The 16,675-nt window shown below is 51.0% G+C and overlaps 1 protein-coding gene across 2 annotated transcripts in view; it reads left to right on the forward strand.

Annotated features, from left to right (window-relative positions):
* LOC135558712 (zinc finger SWIM domain-containing protein 5-like) overlaps positions 1-16,675 on the forward strand; it is a 48,054-nt gene that overhangs the window by 18,730 nt on the left and 12,649 nt on the right. For both annotated transcript variants that reach the window (XM_064992767.1, XM_064992768.1), the window contains exon 2: positions 15,305-15,661. In XM_064992767.1, the coding sequence (XP_064848839.1) occupies positions 15,305-15,661 (357 nt within the window). The remainder of the gene's footprint in view (positions 1-15,304; positions 15,662-16,675) is intronic.

The following is a 16,675-nucleotide window of genomic DNA, read 5'->3' on the forward strand; positions in this document are numbered from 1 at the left end:
TGTGGTGTGGGAGTTCCAAGACTTTCTCTCCCTCCCCCTTGAGCAAATTATTTTTTTGCTTCCTCCTCCATGAGTTAATTATTTTTGCAAAATACCTACGTTTAATCTAGTTGTGGGATCGGCTTTCTCCCCCTCATTTCACATAGTAGCCCTCCCCTTCCCTGGCTCTCCTCTCCAGGCGATATGTCTGAACAGACAGAAACAATTCAAGGGGGAGCTTCCTGGCTTTCGATACCCCACAGCATAAAGGGGGTTTCACAATCCACATTCACATCCACATTCCTGAGCATAGTGGTGTATGATCCTCTTCCATGTGTGGGTTTAGGCTGAGCAGTGTAGCGTGGCCGGTCGCTGCCTGCCGATACAGGAAGAAGCTCTAAGCTGAGATTTGAGAGAGAGATACATAGTAGAAGGGTGCCCGGCCCTCAACTAAATGTGTGTGTCTGTCTGTGTGTCTGTCTGTCTGTCTGTCTGTGTGTGTCTGTGTGTACGTGCGTTTAATTGCCTGGTGCTGGTAGTGTACTGTAGTACTAATAGAGGTGTTTGTTGTTACTGGAGTGGCCAGTGTTTGTCTAACAGCCTGCCCGGTCCTAGTCAGGTCTGTAATCAGGTAAAAAACAATGTTTTAATAACAAGGTGGGAGAGGGCAGCTAGCCAGCCTAGAGCTTTTCTTTTGCCCATTCCTCCCATTTATCCACTTTGGTGAAGAAAAAAAGAAGAAAGAAAACATATTTGAAAACCATCCCCACTTCTCACAAGGAAGGAAGAGAAAGTAGTTTGAGTATGGACCCTGTTGAAATCAGGCTTTTCTGCTTCGCTGTATCCCCCAGCTAACAGCTAACTCCCCCAAGGACGATCACCGGCGTGTGCCAAGTCAGGCGGGTCCAACTGGCGCTTGCCCAGTCCACAGCGTACGTTGTTGTTAGGGCTTGGTGTCTTTTTGTGAAGGCAGCGACCTTAATGTGAAGAGGGAGGGACTGGGAGGAGGTGAACAGAACAGCCCTGTGTTAAAACTAAGCCATGTAGTTGAGATGACTGTGCCACTGTGGTTAATGGCACCTGAAAGAAAACAAAGTTGCCACCGGCTGAAGCTAGTTCAGGTTATTACTAGCATAGAATGACACATAGTATCCAATCAGAAAGTAGCTCATTTATTGGATCTATGTAAAAAAAAAAAAAAAAAAAACGAGCGAGTCCTCAGCTGTTGTCACTGCCCTTTACCATTGGGTTTAAGTCTGGGTCTGTGTGACTCTGCATGGAAAACATCTTTATTCACCGCAGTAGGATAGTTATGGGCCTTTAGGCACAGAAGGTTATTACACGCTAAAGAGACCGAATGTCAGGAAAAGAGAGGAGGAGGGTTCAAGCCAAATCAGAGAAGTTGATTTGCTGGCTGTCTCTCTGTGGTGACCTCTCATAGGTGAGGCTATTTAACCAGTCTGGAGTGCTGCTTTATGAATATTCACCACAGCATCCCCGGTGACCAAAGCCGTGTTTAAATCTACATCATTTGTCTTTAAGTGCCTTTCAGATGGCCTTTCCCTTTCTGTCGCTCTCCAGAAAAGGAGCCGTGCTTATTAATCAAGCTCTCTTTGTGAGAGAACGCTACGGCTGGTCCAAAAGCTACTCAAACGCTCCTGCTGGAATGAAGGCACAGGTCATTTTTAAAGCACTTGTATCAATGTCCATTCTCTTCAAGTAGAGCTTAAATGAGAAGCATAGGAGTACAGGGGGGAAAGCTGTGGAGCGAATGGTAGGTAATAGGTGTATGTAGTGGAGTGTATATTTGAATTACTCACATGTAAGAGTTCGAGCTTGTCTAATGATAGTTGGTGTTTCCGGTTCTCTCCGGCACTGCAGCATGACACGCACAGATCAGCTCTTGGATTTCCACACTGGCCATGCTTGTTTTTACTGGAACCCATTGTCTACACATCCAGAATTGTGAAGCTTGCATCATTGTTGGTTTAGTCTCAGGCCAGTGGAGAAAGACAACTTATCTGGCTTATTGTTTTGATTGTTCTTGGGGGGTGTGTCTATCAATACAGGCATCGCAGCCTAAAGGGCACTGAAGGCATATACCGCCCCCCGACTCTCTGATCTGCCACCCCGATGACATGGCCTCTGTCTACCCTGAATGGAGCGCCATGGAAAGCTTGTATTTACCCATAGACATGGCATACAATGCAGAGCCATCTATGTGGAACGAGAGGAAGAGAAAGAAATAGTAAGCAGAACAAGGGAACATACCACCCTGGGTTCATACAACGCTCCTATTACGGCTCAGGCTCACGTGCCTGGTAGCTTATTGTGAGACCGAGAACTACGTTGTTTCCATGCAGGCTAGTTTCTACTAATGATGTTCCTTCTGTCTGTGTGGAATCTGGTACTTTAGAATGGTGGCCCGGTGGGTCCATTGAGCGGGCTAGCTTTGGGTCCATTGAGCGGGCTAGCTTTGGGTCCATTGAGCGGGCTAGCTTTGGGTCCATTGAGCGGGCTAGCTTTGGGTCCATTGAGCGGGCTAGCTTTGGGTCCATTGAGGGGGCTAGCTTTGGGTCCATTGAGGGGGCTAGCTTTGGGTCCATTTGAGGGGGCTAGCTTTGGGTCCATTGAGGGGGCTAGCTTTGGGTCCATTTGAGGGGGCTAGCTTTGGGTCCATTGCGCGGGCTAGCTTTGCGTCCATTGAGCGGGCTAGCTTTGGGTCCATTGAGCGGGCTAGCTTTGGGTCCATTGAGGGGGCTAGCTTTGGGTCCATTGAGGGGGCTAGCTTTGGGTCCATTGAGGGGGCTAGCTTTGGGTCCATTTGAGGGGGCTAGCTTTGGGTCCATTGAGCGGGCTAGCTTCGGGTCCATTGAGCGGGCTAGCTTTGGGTCCATTGAGCGGGCTAGCTTTGGGTCCATTGAATGGGCTAGCTTTGGGTCCATTGAGCGGGCTAGCTTTGGGTCCATTGAGCGGGCTAGCTTTGGGTCCATTGAGCGGGCTAGCTTTGGGTCCATTGAGCTGGCTAGCTTTGGGTCCATTGAGCGGGCTAGCTTTGGGTCCATTGAGCGGGCTAGCTTTGGGTCCATTGAGCGGGCTAGCTTTGGGTCCATTGAGGGGCTAGCTTTGGGTCCATTGAGGGGCTAGCTTTGGGTCCATTTGAGGGGGCTAGCTTTGGGTCCATTGAGCGGGCTAGCTTTGGGTCCATTGAGCGGGCTAGCTTTGGGTCCATTGAGCGGGCTAGCTTTGGGTCCATTGAGGGGGCTAGCTTTGGGTCCATTGAGGGGGCTAGCTTTGGGTCCATTTGAGGGGGCTAGCTTTGGGTCCATTGCGCGGGCTAGCTTTGCGTCCATTGAGCGGGCTAGCTTTGGGTCCATTGAGGGGGCTAGCTGTGGGTCCATTGAGCGGGCTAGCTGTGGGTCCATTGAGGGGGCTAGCTTTGGGTCCATTTGAGGGGGCTAGCTTTGGGTCCATTGAGCAGGCTAGCTTTGGGTCCATTGAGCGGGCTAGCTTTGGGTCCATTGAGCGGGCTAGCTTTGGGCCCATTGAGCGGGCTTGCTTTGGATCCATTGAGCGGGCTAGCTGTGGGTCCATTGAGCGGGCTAGCTGTGGGTCCATTGAGGGGGCTAGCTTTGGGTCCATTGAGGGGGCTAGCTTTGGGCCCATTGAGCGGGCTAGCTTTGGGCCCATTGAGCGGGCTAGCTTTGGGCCCATTGAGCGGGCTAGCTTTGGACCCATTGAGCGGGCTAGCTTTGGGTCCATTGAGCGGGCTAGCTTTGGGCCCATTGAGCGGGCTAGCTTTGGGCCCATTGAGCGGGCTAGCTTTGGATCCATTGAGGGGGCTAGCTTTTGGGCCCATTGAGCGGGCTAGCTTTGCGTCCGTCAGTACTTTCCTTAGAGGGGCTGTCACTGGTGAGCTGCTCTTTTTCAGAGTGTCAGGGCCATGTGAATGAATGGCTCTCTAGCGATAAGGCCTTTTCTTTGTAAACAGAACAGAGCCAAAGTGCATTGTGCGGTATTGTTTACTGAGCCTTTTATTCTGTCTGCATGCGCATGTGTGAACGCGTGACGTTATTTGGTGCGGGTCTGAATGGGCTGGTGTCAGTTCTATCCCGTCCCCCAGGTTATTGAGTTCACTTGTTTTTGTGCTCTGAAATAAACTGACAGCAAAGACAAATCCCCTGTTATAATCTTTATAATATGAACGCCACATGTTTGGGTTTTCTGCTGGAGAGAGAGACTGATATTTCACTTACTGAATCCAGTGGCAAATATCACAAAGATACAAATTCAGTTTAGAGGGACTGTGAAATGACCATTACATTGTTGAAATGGCTACTTTGCCACGGCCACAGTTATAGCATTTCTCCTACATGGCAATGCTGTTGTGGTTCAGGGATTGAAAGAAAGGAATAACATGGGTGATGTAATCTAACCAGGGACTTGGGATTCTGTCTGTCTTTTGGAGGAGCCTATTCCAATCCTAACACTCCTTAGAACACACTACCCATTCAAAGGTCCCAGCCAGAGCCAGCGCTGAGAGAGCCTGTCTCACCCTCTGACTAAATAACATCCTGTTTCACCGCAGTGCTCGGTAACCGGGAGCGAGTGTGTTCCGAGCGCCATCAATGCCGTATGGCACCCCCTGTTGTCTCCGGATCTCATTTCTGTTCTCCACACATCTCCTCCTCTCTCTTTCTCCACCTCCTCTTCATCCTCATCTTTCTTCTGCATGCAGCATCTCAGCGGCAGCGGCAGTGGTGTCCAGGAACCTGCTTCCAAGCTGACGCCTGCTAACCGCTGTTTAAGCTTTGTGGTGAGCCAGGCCCTTGCCTGAGGCCTAGACAGACCCGGCGAGAACAAAGAGCTCCTGTGAATCCTGGGCCCAGTGGGCAGCCGGTTCCGGGTGAATAAAGCAGGTCACGGCTGTACTGTGTGCATGCGGAGGGGAGCGGGGCGCTAGCACATCATTGGGCTTTTTCAGGGTGCATACCAGCTCACAAGGCAAGGCAGTCCCCTGAAACAAAAGTAGAGGGGATAGTCCTTGAGAAGGAGGAGTTTGGGAGTTGGAGGAGGAGGGGGGATAGGCCTAGATAATGAGGAGTTTGGGAGGGAGGAGGAAGGGAGGAGGGGGGATAGGCCTAGATAATGAGGAGTTTGGGAGGGAGGAGGGGGGGGATAGGGCCTAGATAATGAGGAGTTTGGGAGTTGGAGGAGGAGGGGATAGGCCTAGATAATGAGGAGTTTGGGAGGGAGGAGGAAGGGAGGAGGGGGGATAGGCCTAGATAATGAGGAGTTTGGGAGGGAGGAGGAAGGGAGGAGGGGGGATAGGCCTAGATAATGAGGAGTTTGGAAGGGAGGAGGGGGGCTAGGCCTAGATAATGAGGAGTTTGGGAGTTGGAAGAGGGGAGGGGAAGAGTGGTCATTTCAGTTGCCGCCATTACATTGCCTTTGCTTCAGCTGATCTGAAGCCTGTCTTTACAGAATACAACACACCTTCAGGGTCCCAAGCAGCATCAGAATACATGCTAGACGAGGCTTCACGTCATGCCCCATCCTTTGTGTCAGGACCTCTGTTTTTTACTGGTCCAGATGCTTAGCTTGGCTTGATGAGCATTTAATGAAGTCAACCAGAAGCCCAATTGCAGATCAGGGATTGCTATCTTGTTAATGGACCAATGGAGATGTCAGTTCATCTCGCCTCAGCTGTACATTTACTCATAGCTTCCACATTATGGCAATGGTTTGGTTTGTGGGGGTAGGAGGAGGTTTGTGTCTGACAAGCTCACAGTGTCTTCAGACTTTAAAAGCTGATTTTTCTTCCTTGAAGATTCATTGTTTTTGTTTCTTTCCATCTGAGACTGGTTTACAACTGAAGGGGTTAATAAGTTATGCCAAAAGTGGCGATTAGATTTGCGCTACACATTTTTCTCTTTGTCAACAGAACAAATGCTAACTTCAGAGCCTGTTTCTCTTTAGCCACTTGCTATTCTTTGCACACTTCTCATCGACGACGGCATCATTTTTTTTGCTTTTGTGAGTTTTATGAAATATAAGCCTCTTAATGCGCACTTATCAAGCACTGCCGACCGTGCTTCAAGAACAAACGCCTCACGGGGCATTTTGCTGCCCTGACTGCTCCTTGTCAATCGCAAAAAGACAGTGGCAGATGGTTGCTTGCATATTAAACAGGAATCTGTACATTTTAAGGGCACACATAATGAAAGACCAGTGTTAGATGGGTGCATTAGAGGCCATGGCTGTAGAGAGACTAGAGGGGGTTGATAAGAGCATCGCTAGGCATTGAGGAGCTGACCTGATCTGTCAGTAATTGGGGGATAAATGCAGCCTGGTGACCTTTGGGAGCTGTCAGCTTCTCTTATGCACCCTGGCTGCCCCTCAGCTAGCAGCTAACCCTCTACCTGCAGCTCCTCCCTCGACACACAAGGCCAAGGAACAATGCAAGGCACGCAAACAAGAGCAGCGAAACCCCAGATCTCAATCTTTTTGTTTAGCCTTGGGTAAGAGGTTTGCTCGCACACAGGAGAGAGGAGAAGGCTGGATAGTTTCCTCTACACATCAACCAAGGCCTGACTGGAACAGCCCAGGTGTTTTGTTTGTGAGGAACATTGGATATTCTGCATTTGTTTTCTCTGCTACACATTGCACAGCGCCATTCAAGGGGATTTAAGTGTACCTTCCACGCACACGGAGCACTCACCGTTGCCTCCTACAATGTCTTGAATTGATCAGGGAAACGGAATATGCTTTCTCAGCTCTGCTTTTAGTATGGCAGCCATGAAGACCTTGAGCCCAAATAACAACGAGGGGATATCCCCCTCCCATTCTGTCAGCCTCCATTTGAAGAGCTGGCGTTCTTTTATCTCAAGCAGGACATCTGTATGTGATTACGGCCCGTCCCAACGTGCTACGATTCATCTTCTCCTTTCAGCCTGCTCTCTCTCACTCTCTCGTTCATATTTATCTCTTCCACTAAGACTGGTCTCCCGCCTGAATCTATGAATGATCAGCAGCAGAACAAAGACACTTCAGCCACGTCTGGTTTGCACCGGGTGCTAAATGATTGTTTTGATCTTCCCCAGTGCGGCGTTGCAAGCTATAGCTCAGATTTGTATCACCCCCCCCCCCCCCTCCAACTCAACGACAGGCCTACAAGCTCAAAACACATCATGGGAAATTGGCTGGTACATCTTCTCTTACAGTTCCGTAGACGTCCGTGCCTGTGTTTTAAGGGAGGCCCAGTGAAAGGGAGTTGATTAAAGCTTTTCCCCCCTCTATGCCGTCGCATAGAATTCAAGCGAATCAGAAATCAATTGAATGTGATCGTGACAAATGGCTCCCAGTGCTGGGGCCATGATGGCGCCGTTAGGAAATCACAAATGAATCAATCAGGCCTTTATCAGATCAGCGGGCCCTGGGCCTTGTGTGATGCTGAATGCACTGCTGTGTCTGTGCATATGCATGTCTGTTGTGTAGAGATAGATGGGTGAGAGGCAGGGGTGCTGTGTTAACCTCCAAGCTGCTGGAACAGATGGAAGGGGGACTGGGGTGCTGTGTTAACCTCCAAGCTGCTGAAACAGATGGAAGGGGGACTGGGGTGCTGTGTTAACCTCCAAGCTGCTGGAACAGATGGAAGGTGGACTGGGGTGCTGTGTTAACCTCCAAGCTGCTGAAACAGATGGAAGGGGGACTGGGGTGCTGTGTTAACCTCCAAGCTGCTGGAACAGATGGAAGGTGGACTGGGGTGCTGTGTTAACCTCCAAGCTGCTGGAACAGATGGAAGGGGGACTGGGGTGCTGTGTTAACCTCCATGCTGCTGGAACAGATGGAAGGGGGACTGGGGTGCTGTGTTAACCTCCATGCTGCTGGAACAGATGGAAGGGGGACTGGGGTGCTGTGTTAACCTCCAAGCTGCTGGAACAGATGGAAGGGGGACTGGGGTGCTGTGTTAACCTCCAAGCTGCTGGAACAGATGGAAGGTGGACTGGGGTGCTGTGTTAACCTCCATGCTGCTGAAACAGATGGAAGGTGGACTGGGGTGCTGTGTTAACCTCCATGCTGCTGAAACAGATGGAAGGTGGACTGGGGTGCTGTGTTAACCTCCAAGCTGCTGAAACAGATGGAAGGGGGACTGGGGTGCTGTGTTAACCTCCAAGCTGCTGAAACAGATGGAAGGTGGACTGGGGTGCTGTGTTAACCTCCAAGCTGCTGAAACAGATGGAAGGGGGACTGGGGTGCTGTGTTAACCTCCAAGCTGCTGAAACAGATGGAAGGTGGACTGGGGTGCTGTGTTAACCTCCATGCTGCTGGAACAGATGGAAGGTGGACTGGGGTGCTGTGTTAACCTCCAAGCTGCTGAAACAGATGGAAGGGGGACTGGGGTGCTGTGTTAACCTCCATGCTGCTGGAACAGATGGAAGGGGGACTGGGGTGCTGTGTTAACCTCCAAGCTGCTGAAACAGATGGAAGGTGGACTGAGGTGCTGTGTTAACCTCCAAGCTGCTGAAACAGATGGAAGGTGGACTGGGGTGCTGTGTTAACCTCCATTCTGCTAGAACAGATGGAAGGGGGACTGGGGTGCTGTGTTAACCTCCAAGCTGCTGAAACAGATGGAAGGGGGACTGGGGTGCTGTGTTAACCTCCATGCTGCTGGAACAGATGGAAGGTGGACTGGGGTGCTGTGTTAACCTCCATGCTGCTGGAACAGATGGAAGGTGGACTGGGTTGCTGTGTTAACCTCCATGCTGCTGGAACAGATGGAAGTTGGACTGGTATGTGGCTGTAGTTTGGGTGGAATGGGCAGAGAGAGAGAGGGGGGGGGTCCTAGGCTGTGGAGGCTGTACTGTGCGTGCTGTGTTGGTCCAGCTCCCTGCCTTCCTTTGCATACAGATCTCCAGCTCAGCCTCCATGGCTGATTAAAGGTTAATGGTTTAGAAGCGGGGAGGGGCTTCCTTCTGATTGGCTGGTGGGGCCCACGTGGGCGGGCCGGCGGAGTGGCAGATGGTGCAGGCCCAGTGAGGGAGTGGAGCGGTGAACGAGGGAGGGAGGGAGGAGAGGAGGGAGCAAATGAATGAAGGGGTTCTCTCTCCTATCCTCAGCTCTTCCCACTCACCGGCTATGGAAGGCCTACACATATAACCCCAACCTCACCACTGCATCTAGGAAGCCATTGCTACAGTAGACAGATGGTTGGTGGACTCAGCCTCAGCAGAGTAAATTGGTCCAGGCTGGAGGAGCTGCATTAGAAGCATCAACCCCAGATTAATTATTATGACTATTAGACACTGCAGCAGACGGATCAATGAGCTGGACTCAAATGTCTCAATGTCTTACTGCCTCTCTCCTCCTAACTCCTACTTATACCTATATAATGTAGGCATAAACCCAGTCACTTGGTGCTATGGATGGATGGAGGACGGACGGACAGGATGGTGTAGAGTAAGAGTAAGCCTACTGAAACAACCCCCCCCCCCTCCCCTGGCTCAGTCATATTGTTCATGTAGCATCCATGCATGCTGCATCCATCCAGGCTCCTCCCCCACCGCACAGCTCTTCCCCAGAGACAGACGGCCATGTGCTTCTGCTCAGGATCAAATCAGCTTTGTGGGGCTGGCAGGGCTCCCAGAACCAAACATTAATTTCACCTTTGTTAGAAATTCATCTGTTTAGGGGCTTTACCCTGGCCCCTTGATTACAACAGTATGGGGAATAACTGGGGGGAAATGCTATATCTAATGGTTGTGACGATGGTTTTGCATATCTCTGTCAGGGTGAACAAAGCCAGCGCTGTGAGAAGGATAGGGACCTCTTAATGTGTGACATCACAGCCCCAGAGTGTTAAGTAGTGGTCTGGAGAAGAGACAAGGGAGCTTCAGCTGCTGCTTTTAGATCTGACCCCTATAGCTGATTCCGAGCTGGCCTCTTTCAGAGCTGGCCTCCTTCAGAGCTGGCCTCCCGATGGGAAGTGTTTTATACTGCAGTGTCAAGAGCCCCCTACTGTGGTTAGTGCTGCTGTGACTAGAACTGGCGACACACTGATTCATCTGGCGTCCGCTACCCCTGACCCGGTCTCTGGCGCCCGCTACCCCTGACCCGGCCCCTGGCGTCCGCTACCCCTGACCTGGCCCCTGGCGTCCGCTACCCCTGACCCGGCCCCTGGCGTCCGCTACCCCTGACCCGGCCCCTGGCGTCCGCTACCCCTGACCCGGCCCCTGGCGTCCGCTACCCCTGACCCGGCCCCTGGCGTCCGCTACCCCTGACCCGGCCCCTGGCGTCCGCTACCCCTGACCCGGCCCCTGGCGTCTGCTACCCCTGACCCGGCCCCTGGCGTCCGCCAACCCTGACCCGGTCTCTGGCGTCCGCTACCCCTGACCCGGTCTCTGGCGTCCGCTACCCCTGACCCGGTGTCTGGCGTCCGCTACTCCTGACCTGGTCTCTGGCGTCCGCTACCCCTGACCCGGTGTCTGGCGTCTGCTACCCCTGACCCGGTCTCTGGCGTCCGCTACCCCTGACCTGGTCTCTGGCGTCCTCTACCCCTGACCCGGTCTCTGGCGTCCGCTACCCCTGACCCGGCCCCTGGCGTCCGCTACCCCTGACCCGGCCCCTGGCGTCCGCTACCCCTGACCCGGTGTCTGGCGTCCGCTACTCCTGACCTGGTCTCTGGCGTCCGCTACCCCTGACCCGGCCCCTGGCGTCCGCTACCCCTGACCTGGTCTCTGGCGTCCGCTACTCCTGACCTGGTCTCTGGCGTCCGCTACCCCTGACCCGGTGTCTGGCGTCCGCTACCCCTGACCCGGTGTCTGGCGTCCTCTACCCCTGACCCGGTCTCTGGCGTCCGCTACCCCTGACCCGGCCCCTGGCGTCCGCTACCCCTGACCCGGCCCCTGGCGTCCGCTACCCCTGACCCGGCCCCTGGCGTCCTCTACCCCTGACCCGGTCTCTGGCGTCCGCTACCCCTGACCCGGCCCCTGGCGTCCGCTACCCCTGACCCGGCCCCTGGCGTCCGCTACCCCTGACCCGGCCCCTGGCGTCCGCTACCCCTGACCCGGCCCCTGGCGTCCGCTACCCCTGACCCGGTCTCTGGCGTCCGCTACCCCTGACCTGGTCTCTGGCGTCCGCTACCCCTGACCTGGTCTCTGGCGTCCGCTACCCCTGACCTGGTCTCTGGCGTCCGCTACCCCTGACCCGGTCTCTGACACACAGCTTCTTGTGTACGATAAATAAGCCAGCCGTGTTTGCCACATGGTCCATCCTCCCCCTCCCCAATCAGCTGTCCTCTCCTCCTCTATGCCCGGCTGGCCATGGCAACCTTCTTGGACTCTTCCTGGAGACAATTGAGAGTTGCCACAGAGTGAGTGGAGTGCTGGCCTGACCCATATTAGCTGTGGCAGAGTGTTGTGTTGATCATCCCTCCCACCATCCATCCATCCATCCATCCATCCCTCTATGCCTCCATCCCTCCATCCCTCCAACCATCTCACCATCCCTCCCACACCCCCCCCCACCACCCCCCCCATCCTCCAACCATCTCACCATCCCTCCCACCATCCCTCTCACCATCTCTCCTTCCCTCCCACATCCCTCCTTCCATCCCTACTTCCATCCCTCCCACCATCCCTCCCACCATCCCTCCCAGCAACAGCAGCAGCATCTTGCATTGTGACTGAACTGACACCTCCATACCACCTGCTGACGACACCCAGACCCTCCTCCTCCTCAGGACACCCAGACACCCCTCCCTCATCGAGAAGAGCATCACTGTTTGCAGGTTCTAGACCAGGCCCGGAAAGGATACACACACCATGCGGAAGGAAGCAGGGTTCAACGAAGAGGGGGATTGTATTGCCTTGAGCTTCTAGAGAAAGACCGAAAAGAAAAGAGCAGCAGAAAGGGACTGCAGGATCACATTCAGCGACACGGCCGGCCAACAAAAGACAGGGCGGGGGTTGGGGTGACTGGGGGGAAACGGGAGCCCCTGGCTGAAAGACGAGGAGGGCCCTTCATGTCCATCAGCGGCAGATGCCTGGCTCTCTACTGTAGGGAACACTGTGAAAGGAGATGAGGAGCCACCTTACCCAGCCTGCCCCTCTTTAACCAGCAGCAGGCTGTGGCACTGCAGCAACTGTCAGATTCAGACCCACACTACGCTGCAGCACGGAGATAGGGCCTCATAGTCACCCTTACACCGAACACAGGTCCCATACTGCAGTCTGCAGCCACTCTACATACAGTGACTGACCGCAGAGGTGAGCGAGGCTCCTCGGTCTGACTACATATGCATAGGTAGCACATTGTTGTGGCAATGTTCCAGTAATAGGCTATTGTGGCTATTTGAGCATAAAGTAGACCTACCAACAAAACCAATGGAGCAAATCACATAACATTTTCACATGGAAATAGCTTTTGACTTCTATGATATAGCCTACAGTAACCTATATGTGGTGTTCAGTACAGGCCTACATTGCATGAGACTTTTAAAAACGTTTTTACATTATGAAGGGCTTGATATTAATTCATGATTTTTTACTTGGTCTGTAACATCGTGGGCTAAATAGGTGACTGTAAATTGCATTGTATTGTGTTGTACGATGCAAGAAACCACTTTACGAATACAATCATTATTATTACCATACAGAAAAGACAGTACCCTACATATGTGTTTCAATTTACAAGATCACTTTTGGAAACAACCTTTCAGTGCAGCGGTTCTTCCCTCTCTGTAGACTGGGGGCTAGATCCCTTTGAGATATCCTCAGAGGTGTATGGCACAAGGCTTCTCCCTGGTACTGAGTGTACATGTACTATGTCATCGGATTAGTGGAACGGTAAGGATGGAGGTAGTATGAGCGGCATCATATACAGTGCACGTCTTCTCTTTCCATTGTGGAGTTCGAGTAAGGATGGTATCGTCATCTACAGTCGCGTGCCTGTGTTACCACCTCTCTCTGATTTAGAACACAGTAGTCACCTCTATCTCCTCTGTATCGTCCACTTTATTGGCTCACTGTTACATCACACAGAGCAAGCTGCCATAGAGGAACATGGTGGTGAGCAGCAACAGAGTTGAGAAACCTTTTTGGATTGGATTGTTTGGATTGTTTCATAAATTGATACATTTATTAGGTGGGGTGAGTGGACTATCCTGGCTAAATACATAAAATGACATGAGCTGACTATTGAACAACAACCTGATAACATATTACATATATTGGATAAGGATTATTCCAGAAACTATAATTCTCCATTTGCGTCTACTGACTGTTCTTCAACAATTTATTTAGATTTTTAAAAATTATTAATCTGTGGAAATTGTTACCAAGTAGGCCTTGTGCGTAGAGTTTTCTAGATTAATTTTGCAGTCATTGTTTTTTGTTTGACACATTTTAAAGTGAAGATTCTGAGTCTCAGCATAACTCTGTTACCGTGTAATGACCCTTATCCCACATCTTACTAGTTTTCTAGTTTGTTCCCTTGTTTCCCTTGTTTTTGGGGCGGCAGGGTAGCCTAGTGGTTAGACTAGTAACCGGAAGGTTGCAAGTTCAAACCCCCGAGCTGACAAGGTACAAATCTGTCGTTCTGCCCCTGAACAGGCAGTTAACCCACTGTTCCTAGGCCGTCATTGAAAATAAGAATTTGTTCTTAACTGATCTTGCCTAGTTAAATAAAGGTACAATAAAAACAATTCTGTCATATTGATATACAGTACCAGTTTTACAAGACTGCCTTGGAAACAGACCAAGACCGTACCTGTACAGTACAAGATTTGATGACTGAATGGAAGAAAAATGGGCGCAGTAAACACACAAGTCTGCCATTTTCTCCACAAGGTTTCCATGCGTCTTTGTCTTTCACCAAATTGACTTTGAACTCTGTATTGTGCTGCAAGTCATTTGCAACACATAGGGCCCCTCTCTGTTTCTTCTATCAAAAGGAAAACAGACATCACCATAAACTCTCCTTAATCAGATGGGCCTGTGGTTTTGTCTCAGCCTGAAAGGGTTTGGCAGTAAATTGGACGTTGACCACCCCCCCCCCCCCCCAAAGAAAAAGGGAACTGGGGAAGAGGGGGGCTTGTTTCTCAGAAGAGCTCATCTGGAAAAGGCTTTTGTGGGATTTGGCAAGAGAACGGCAGGCTTTACTCCCCTGTCTCACTAGTCTAACCCTAGAATTAATTGTGTATTTCTGATCTTGTGTGTGAGAGTGAACTTGCTTGTGAGCTTGCGTGTGGGAGTGAGCTTGCGTGTGTGTGTTAGGCATTCCAGGTCTATTACAGTTCACCAGACAGGTTGGTGTTTATTAGGTTAGCCTTGGTTAGCTGAGCTCTCTACATTGAAGGTTTGTAGGTTGGGCTTTTTATATACCACTCTATGGGGTGTAGTGTACCTATGTCCAGTGTGTACTATGGGTAGCCAGGGCTCAGGTCCTACAACCCTTTATTCACATTCAATCTGCTATCATGGGTCACCTGGCAGTCAGGGAGCATAGAAATGAAATGAATAGAATGTGTTTAAGTTCAGGGAGCAGGCCTGGTTGCTATGGTTTGGTGGGGTACTGTGATATAGTCATTTAGTTCTGTTCTCCCAGCCCCCTCTCTGAGCCTCCCTCCAGCATTAATAATTTACCAGTCAAAGTGAGCTGCCAGACTTTCTATCAGACACACACACCCCTTTACCATCCCTCTTGCTGCATGCGCTCTCTCCTCTCCCCACCCTTTGCCCCTCAACAACCGACTGACTGACTTCCAAAACCTCAAATATGCCAGAACCTCGCAAGCAGGCAGGAGCATTTCCTGTGAAGAAACAGTTTCATCTGGTCCAGACGTATTTAACTAGTATCCACTTTTTCCTTCACTATCTTATCTACTCCTTTTGTAGTACACATCTTATCATCTAACTAATCTACAAACGTGGTTTATATGAGCTGTAGCCTGCCCTCCGTTTTATTATTTTAAGACCGTGTACTACGTGGCTCGAACTTCTAGCTTCCCTTGAACTGATTATGATACTGCTAGCTCAATCCCAGAGTGCTTTGGGGGTAGATTACCTTTTCTTTTCTTTTGCAAACTGGTGCTCTCTTTGTAAAGGTTAACTTAATCACATGTTAGTTTGCAGGATTCTTTGTGTGTACATTGCCAGAATGTTTTGACAGCCCCTTCATTACTTGTGTGACTTGTGACTTTTATAGTGCTGAGTCCCAACTATTCTTCAGCTGAATGTACTGCTAAAGGGGAAGATGTGAAATCACAGCAGTAATTTCAATGTTGATTAAGTCTGCTGACTCCGGTCTTCGCTCCCTCTCTCTCCAGGTTTCCACCTCAGTGGCACAGTCACGGAGCCCGCCTCCCAGTCGGAGCCCGAGGTCACCCACAAGGTGGCCATCAGCTTCGACCGCTGCAAGATCACCTCGGTCACCTGCGGCTGCGGCAACCGAGACATCTTCTACTGCGCCCACGTGGTGGCCCTGTCCCTGTACCGCATCAGGAGGTCAGAGCAGGTCAAGCTGCGGCTGCCCATCTCAGAGACCCTGTTCCAGATGAACAGAGACCAGCTACAGAAGCTGGTCCAGTACCTCATCACAGCACACCACACAGAGGTGCTGCCTACTGCCCAGAAACTAGCCGACGAGATCCTTTCGTCCAATTCTGAGATCAACCAGGTCCACGGTAAGAATGACACACCACACCAAGACTTCAGTTGCTGGACATAACCTAAGGTCCCCATGTTCACATAAAGTGTGCATTTGGTGAACAGTTGATTCATGTTTAGCACAGGAATTTAGACAGAACAACAAGCTTTTACATTCTATACCTGCCACCAGATGACCAGGTATTGCCATTACCCAGATCCTCTGCCAGTCCCTTACATTCCTTAGTTTCTACCCCAATCTTCCTTTGGTGGGCTTGAAGAGCAAGGTGTGATGTTTAGGCAGAGTCCTGACAGAGTACTGATTGCGGTACCAGAGCAGCAGCCAGGACTCGGAGGCATTAAACAACTCGTTTGATGCCAGAGTCTCCCGGCCTGCTGGTGCTTTCCATTTCTGAAAGTAAAGAAGAAAGTCAGACGTCAGCGTTCAAACGTTTCTAACTGCTCGGCACCAGAGCAGGCAGTTATCCCTCTAGTCTGGAAAACGGAGTTTGTGTCTTAAATGGCACCCTATTCCCTATATTGCGCACTACTTTTGACCAGGGCCCATACTCTGGGCAAAAGTAGTACACTATATAAGAAATAGGTGCAGTTTTGGATGAATACAGGGGAACTCTGCAGCTTGTTATCTGTCCACATCACTATCAAAATATTTATCCACCCCAGCCGCTTAACAAGGAAGTCCATCGCCCAGTCTCCTGGTGTTTGCTGTCGGTGGGTTGAAGTGGGAGCCCCCTTGACAATGAAGAAGCAGGATTTGATTGAGGGTTTGATTGTGGAATTTGAACGTTCGGATACAACAGTGACTTGGCAGGACTTCAGTTGGCTCTACTGGGTGTTGGTGCTACCTAAAGGACACCTACCTGGGTTTACATACCTGGGTTTACATACCTGGGGTCACATACCTGGGTTTACATACCTGGGTTTACATACCTGGGTTTACATACCTGGGGTCACACATTGTTTAAGTTTTTTATATTAGCTGTTTGCTGAATTAGAAGAATATTTGAGGAACAAGAGTATTATGAGGTTAG

This window comes from Oncorhynchus masou, chromosome 17, assembly GCF_036934945.1.
Source record: "Oncorhynchus masou masou isolate Uvic2021 chromosome 17, UVic_Omas_1.1, whole genome shotgun sequence".
In the NCBI taxonomy this organism is placed as follows: domain Eukaryota; kingdom Metazoa; phylum Chordata; class Actinopteri; order Salmoniformes; family Salmonidae; genus Oncorhynchus; species Oncorhynchus masou.